General features: G+C 41.8%; 1 protein-coding gene across 3 annotated transcripts in view; it reads right to left on the reverse strand.

Moving 5' to 3' along the window:
* Positions 1–5,667: 5,667 nt before the first annotated feature.
* IPO11 (importin 11) overlaps positions 5,668–7,810 on the reverse strand; it is a 200,547-nt gene continuing 198,404 nt past the window's right edge. For all 3 annotated transcript variants that reach the window (XM_045285112.1, XM_045285111.1, XM_004703583.2), the window contains one exon: positions 5,668–7,160. In XM_045285112.1, coding sequence (XP_045141047.1) covers positions 6,996–7,160 — 165 coding nt within the window. In that variant the 3' untranslated portion in view covers positions 5,668–6,995. The remainder of the gene's footprint in view (positions 7,161–7,810) is intronic.

Consider the following 7,810-nt stretch of genomic DNA (forward strand, 5'->3'; position numbering starts at 1 on the left):
GAGTTGTATGAGCCCCCAATAAAATGATTTTTTAAAAAGGTTTTAGCAAAAAAGAAGTCATTGGACTTGTAAAATTCTATCATGCAATCTCCAGATTTGTTTCGATCACCAAGGCGATATTTTGCAACGACTGTTCCTTCTATTTTATTTCCAACTTTTGCATTCAAATCACAAATTATCCGAGTATCTTAATTGCATGTTTGATCAATTTCAGACTGAAGACATTAGAATTTTTCCATTTCTTCATCATTGGCCTTAGTGGTTGGTGTGTAAATTTGAAACATATTTGTATTAACTGGACTTCCTAGTAGATATATAGACATAAGCCTATGACAGCCACAATGTACTTCTAGAAAGATCTTGAAATGTCCTTTTGGATGATTACTGTGATATCATTCCAAATGGCCAGTTGAGCTCGCTAATGCCTAGGTGGGGTCCCTTCATGCGCTGCATTTCATTGCCAATGATGTCACCTCTTCCTCCGTTATAAACTAGAGACAAGTGTAAGGAGTGGCGGCAATGTCTGCGGGATGAGAAGGCAGCTGCAGTCCAGGCCAAGTGAAAAGTGCCATTTAATGGTTATGAATGTATATTGTAAACTCTAGGGGAACCACTAAAAATATTTTATGAAAAACATAAATGGCAGTTCCAAGGTCTCAGCTTTAGTTCCTACCTTGCTGGGTCAGGTCCCTCCTCTGAAATTATACGATGAAAATAGATCTCTGGTTCCGTTCTTGCTCTGAAATCCTATGTGATATCTCCAAGGAGGAGCCTTTCAAAAAGCATTAAAAACAACAACAGAAAGAAAAATCTTTGACAGACATCAATTTCCCTAAATGATTGTTTCGGCACATTTGAGTTTCTGCATTACAGTTCTCTTTACCATGCCTATCTAGCAAACATAATACCAGATTGGATTTGCTCACATCGCTCAGCACCCCCAGTGGCACTGTGCTGTAAGTCAAGTACATACACGAGACTGAAAGGAAAAGGCCTTTCACAGCATTGATTTCAGTGCCAGAGACAGTGCAAGATGTGTGCTTTTCTTTCGATCAAAACCCAAACAAACAGAAGCCTAAATAAATAATGACACTGAGGAGCCCTGTCGAAATACAGCACAATTAGTTTGCAATTACCTCCAGCCCTGACAATAGCCTCCCTTCCCTGGCTTGCTGTCAATACAATGCCTCCATGCTCAGGAAAACACTTTGGAGAGCTACGACTTGCCTGTCAATCAAAAAGTTTTGGTCTTTGAGATTATTGCTTAAGTTGCACTGTTCGTTATAAAAAATAAATGAAAAAGTCACTTAAGGGCTAGCCTCGAGCTCGCTGTGGAAATGACATGCCCCTTTTGAAATTAGATGCCGAACTAGCTTCAGGTTAAAGCTACTGAGGAAAAATAAAAGCTTGCTTGCAAGACTGCTGACAGTCCCTGCTGTGGACTTTTCTGCTTTAACCCCTTGCAAGAAAAATCTCCAACAAATCAAATTCTAGCCAAAAGGCCAGTTTACCACTTGAAACCCATCTGCTTAGTGGCAGACAGGTATAAAGAGTTTAAGCTTCATTGAACACATATCTGTTCTAGCAGTCATTTGGATCTATTTTTACCCCACTGGGAAATTAAAGTGGCATGAAAATCAATGTTTCCCTTTGAGGGAAAAAGGGCTGGATAATCATCAGACATCAGTACATTCCTTCTGGCAAAAGGCAGTTTTTCAAAGCACGCTTGGCTATGGAAATTCCAACAGGTCCAGCAGACTTGGAATGCAGGCATTTTCTGGAACTATGAGCAAATCTTGCTCATTCAAGATTTGGGACTAATCATGTACTCTTCATTTCTAAAGAAATATTTCAAGAGGAAAAAATGAAAAATGTAATCAACGACTCTCAAGTTCTGAACTTTATCCAAGAGCACTACACCATCAAGAGTCCCTCCAGCCCTGAAAAAGTAGGGGAGGAGAAATCTTGGGCTAGAGCCTTTTTCCCTGGGAAACATTTCGCCCCAAGGGCTCCCAAGTTCCACTGCACATAAGCTGCATGGGGCTGGGGAAAGAATCCAAGCTCCACAGCAGAAATGGATTGGCTTTTACACTTAGGAGACACCAGGTCAGGATAATTTGGACGTTTCGGGCAAGATGCATTTTCTTAAAGGGAAAGGTGGCTTGAAAAGTGCCTTCTCAGCAGATGTTAGTTTCACCGATACTGGGTTCAAAGCCTGACCTGAAGTAAGATCCTTTGCTCTCCATGAAGAGATGGTGACTGCTATCTTAAACCACACCAAGCGTCCACAACCTGGCTGGTCTCTGTTTCCAATTCAGTCTCCATAGGAGGCACTGAAAAGAAAATGCCGTTGTGTATTTGCCTCTGTTTACAAATAGCAAAAAAGGCATTTTGATCGTGAGTCTGTGCTTGCTGTGGAGTTTGGGATTTGCTGGTATTCACTAAGAACTACACACTCTGAAAACGACGGGGGCCTGACTCTTGGGTAAAAAGTGTGTCCAAGAAAAAAAAACAAAGTTTAGAGACACTCATATGTGTGTGTTTCATATCCAAGAGTAACTGTATATTAAGAGAACATCCAGGCCCAGCACACATCAAGTCCATAAGGTCAGTATTAGCCCAGATAGGCCAGAGGGTGAAAAGTCTTGTGGAAGCATCTCAGCACTGACGCAGCTCTCCATGTGGCTCCTCCAGCTCCAGGGCTCTGGCTGCCATCCGCATAACTTCATGTGGCTTGTCCACAGAATGGTGAAACTGTGTGTGTCCCGCCTCCAGGGAGGAAGACAGGAGTTCCCCGAATCCTCAGAAGGCCATGCCCACACAGAGGCCTCATTGGCTATGACCAGACTGACAGGCTAGACTCCACCCCTTCACTCAAGTTGACAGGAGATTATGTAACTGCCACAGATTAGCAGGTTCGGTAGACTTTTTCTGTAGCTCACCATGCTTTTCTAGGTTAAAATGTAATTGCAGAATATTTTGACAGCTTGAAAAGGCTACAATGGGTATTGCTAAGAGCTCTAAAGCAAGTGAAACCCTAAACACCCACCCAGTGGAAACTTCTAAGGTGGTAATGATCATTTATAAAAGATTATTCTTACAATCTGATCATCTAACCTAACTCGTTTTTATGTACCTGCTTCCTGATTGCAGCTCCACCTGTAACACAGGGTCACCAGGAGGGGGAATAAACTTGAGGTGGAACAGGTTTGGTTTTGTGGTTCATCAGATGCAACAAAGTATATACAGTGTGACTCATAAAAGTTCTTGGAAAACTCCATTATCTTCTAATTCCATTATTCCACAATTTTTTGGAAGCTACTTCATACAACATCACCTACGTATTCTTGTCACCAAAAACATTTAAACTGAATTAAATGAGAAAACTCCGATAAAAAGGCATTCTACAAAGCACCTGGCTTGGATTCTTAAAAATTAACAATGACAGAAAAAAATAATTATTCTGACTTAAATATTAAGGAACCAGGGGCTCAGCTGCTACTCAAAAGGCTAGTGGTTTGTCCACACCAGTCCCTCCACAGAGGAAAACAGGGTGGTGGGGGGCGGGGCCAGCTTCTCTCAAGAATCACAGCTTTGGATAGAGGGCACACTGCCCTCTATTCTACAGCAGGTGCTTTGGAATTGGCTTAATGGCGAGAGCAACTGTGGTGTGTGAACCTGGCTAAGGAAAGGAATACCATCGTTAGGAGGTATTTGCAAAGTATGAAGGGCTTCAGAAAGTTTGTGGAAAATGGAATTAAAAGATAAAGGAATATTTCCATGAACTTTTTGACTTCCTCTTGTATTAGGGATGGTCAAGTGTTATTTCAAATGATTCAACACAATACACATTGGTGGTGCTGGTGGTGGTAAGCGCCACTGAGTTGGTCCCAGCCCATAGCAACTATCTGTACAACAGGACGAACACTGCCCAGTCCTGCACTAGCCTCGCAACTGTGCCTGTGCCCGAGCCTGCTGTAGGTAACAATCTATCTTGTTGAGGGCCGTTTATTTTTTTCCTTCATTTTTACAGGCACGACGTCCATCTCCACTGATCTCTCCTGACAACATGTCCAAAGTATATCATCCTTCCCTCTAAGGCGCACATTTGTCCAGACAGATCAAAAAGGTATTTGGCATTATACTATTCTCTCGATGCTTCTATAGGTTTAAGAAATAATTTTTTAAGTTGGGGAAAGAAAAGTACCTTGTTTTCCATGACAAACATTTTTTTCATCCACTCATCAATCATTTAAAAAATTTTTGTTCACCTGCAGAAGACCATTACCTTTATTTAGTATATGCTGTAATTTATGAGATTAGGGCTTCAGTGTGTGGTTAGAAATCCAATATTTTTGTTTCCCAAATCAGTGATTTCCTATGTCAGAGTAATTCCACATAGCCAAGTTGGGCGTCAGAAAGCAGTTCCACAGTAAAATTTACTTTTAAATACCGTCTCTATACTAGGCTGTTTGAGGATGGATTTTAGGGACAGCAGTTTGGGAACATAGTACCTCCCATCCCCAGTGCTCCTGCACATACACTTCCATTAGAACGCTTCTGTGTCAGGATGACCGTCTGTGTTCTTGAGTTTCGAAGCTTCTTGAAGGTGAGTGACTGCTCTAATCCCACATTTAGCACAATGTCTAGCAAGGAAGGAAATCAGAAAGTAATAGAACGAATAGGTAAAATCATTATCTAAGGTGACTTTCTAGGAATTCAGAAATTTTATCATGTATAATGTAGCTTCTTGAATTGGACTGGCAGGAGAGGGAAGAAAGGTTAATAAACAATGAAAACCAATTAAGAGTGGAGTCCTAATGGAGGTGTGGGTTAGGTTAACCACAAGGCCAGCATTTCAAACCAACCACATGTTCTTTGGGAGAAAGATGAGGCAATCCGTTCCCATAAACCCTCGGGTCGCGGAAACCCAGCAGTGAGCACGAACCGACGAGATGGCAGTGGGTTTAGATGATTTTCTGTTTAGAACAGTATTGTTAACCACAAGGGCCTTTTGCAAAGACCAGATGCCATTGTTTAAATAGAAAATAAATAGAAAAGCAAGTATATTTAAGAATAGAAATAATCATTATCTTGTATCAGGAGCCACAGTTCAACCCAAAGCCTAGTTAAGTTGGTTTAATGAATAAAATTCTGAACATCAATGACAACATATTATGTTTCCATTCAACATTAAAAAATTTTAAATATAAGATTTTTCTTCCAAGCTATTTATAAAGCTCATGTTAATGTTTTTTAAAATTAAGCCATTTTTCCCTAAGAGGGGCTGTTAAATTATTTTTTACAAAGTCGCTGTTTAGAAGATTGGACAGCACTGCAGTCAGACTTGTCGTTGGGAGAGCTGAGCATCCCACAGCTACCGCAGAACGCACGCTCGCTTGAGGCTGGTGGGTCCCACGCTTGGCAACCAGCCGAAGCCATGTGTCTTAGGTGAGACAGGAACACTAATGAGGGCATTTCCTACAGACGCAGCTTTCAGTCTTTAAGTGAAAAGGGTACACTCAAAGGTGAACCAGGTTTTACTCCGTACAGCACTGCCACCTGTTCGCAATGAGCCACCGCGGCAGTGTGAGAGACTGCGTCCCTTTAATGTTATGAACTCATTTCATTCTGGGGAGCAAGAACAAAAGACTAATCAGTCAAAGGTGAGGTATGTTCAGAAAATTTAATTGAGCCCCTATTTTCTTTCTCTTGGTGAAAACACCAAACATTTTTATCTATTCTGGGTTCCACAGCTCGCGCAGGGGCAGTGGGTTTCCCACAGTGTTACATACTGTACCCAACTTTCTATCGAAAGAGCAAACATTTTACAACCTTGCTTTTGATTATTTCCTGAAAAATACATCACACCTTTCAGACAATAAATGGCAAGTGAAACAAAGTAAGGCTTCTTTCTCTCCTCTCCCCTTTCTGGTACGGCGTGCAGGGGGAGGAAGGGAGACTAGTCCTGTCTGTCAGTACCCTGATGCTCTGGCAGGCATCTGCCTATGAAGTTCAGCCCCAGCCTGGGGGCTGCTGGTGGGTCCCGAGGACCACCCAGGCCACAGAGGTCCTGACTCACATGCACGCGCACACGTGCACACCCAAGGAGCAATCGAGCTGGGTGCGTGTGGAACAGCCTGTGAGTCAGGTCGCAGCACAGTCAGGAAGTGGGCTGCCTGGCCCTTCTCGGTGCCCACAGAGCAGCTGGCCTTCACGAGTGGCAAAGGACTAGGGCCAAACATGAGCAGAGGTCTCCCGCCTGGTAACCACGGTACCACCGGTTCACTTTTGCAGGCCTTACAATGTGTGTGTGAAGACTAAATAGAGTTATGAAAACTTGAGGGGAAAACAACAACAACAACAACAACAACAACAAAAAACCTCTGATTTCCGTATCAAATTATTGTCATAGAGAATAAAAGCCTGTCTGATAAAACTCGTTTTCTACGTGAGATGAAAACAATCCCTTTGCAAGATAATCTTAGTAATATGTACTTCTCCATATTTATGTATTTCTTTGCCTAGTGTGAAAAATTCTTTTAGATGCATCATCTGAATAACTTCGTCATTTTTCAAACCTTTAGTTTCATTACCTTAACGGTAAAGATAGCCAAATGTGACCAATTTTGATTGCAAAAATCTCAGACATTAACTTCATCTTCTCAAGTGTTAAGAATACATGATTAAGAGAATCAAAGTTTCTTCTCTTAACAGGAACTAAACTATTGTCATCAAATGTTATCTAGCAAACACAGGGCCCCTCATAAATATAAAATTAAATTCTTCCGAGGAATAGGTTTGTGATTTTAGCTATGTGGCATCTTACACTTATTCCTTGAATTGTGTAGTTAAAAAAAGTCTATGGTCTTTGTTTCTTTATTTTCAAACACAAGTGATTTCTCCACCACGGCAGCAGGCTCTCGGGACAGATGGCAGGCTGGGTGATTCGGTGTTTCAGGAAGGGGAGGCGGCCACAATGTTAGCGTGTGCTCTTAGAATCCCTGCAGAAACTCCTGCAGCTGGGTGACAATCTCTGTGTCCACGGTTTCCATGAGTGACTGGAAGCCTTGTTCGCCCAACAGCTCCTGCTGTGCCTTGAGCTTCTCGTAGATGAACTGCTGCAGGGACACTGTGTGGACAGGATCCTTCAGGGCCAGCTGGGGACACAGGGAGAAAGAAAAAAAGGGTTAAAAAAAAACAAAAACAAGCACTGTCACATAATTCTCTGTAACTCCTTAACAGTAACAAAAGTGCTCTTGCCTCCCTCCCTTTATACACAAGATAATGAGAATCCCATCGAGGGAAGTTTGTCAAAGGCAATGTCATTTGATGAGTCTAAGCTCAGTTCTCTAAGATCCTCTGAACCTAAACTGTCACGGGCAATCCAATTTCTCAAGAGCTGGGGCCCATCCATTTATAGAACCAAACCCTGGAACAAAGTGTCCTAAATGCACTAGCATAAGCTTAAGAGCCCTGAAACCCAACCCCCCAGTTCAGAAGAGCAGATAAGCAGGGGTGTGGCAGCCCACAGGAGACAGGAAAAGCGGACTTGCCCTGGATGCGATGCTGCTAGTGAAAAAGAAATAAAACCCATTTCTCTTCCTTCTTTGGGTATTTGGAAAACACAAAGAATTACAAGCAATAAAGTTCAAAATAATGCATACATTTATAGTACCACAAATATTAAAATAAACAATACTTTTAAAGGGTGTGTGTGTGTGTGTATATATATATATATATACACACACATATACACTAAAAGTATAATAATAAATAAAACCCATTTCTCTTCCTTCTTTGGGTATTT

The sequence above is a fragment of the Echinops telfairi genome, unplaced genomic scaffold, assembly GCF_000313985.2.
Source record: "Echinops telfairi isolate 266 unplaced genomic scaffold, ASM31398v2 ScPeMD7_7469;HRSCAF=8507_1, whole genome shotgun sequence".
Taxonomy (NCBI): domain Eukaryota; kingdom Metazoa; phylum Chordata; class Mammalia; order Afrosoricida; family Tenrecidae; genus Echinops; species Echinops telfairi.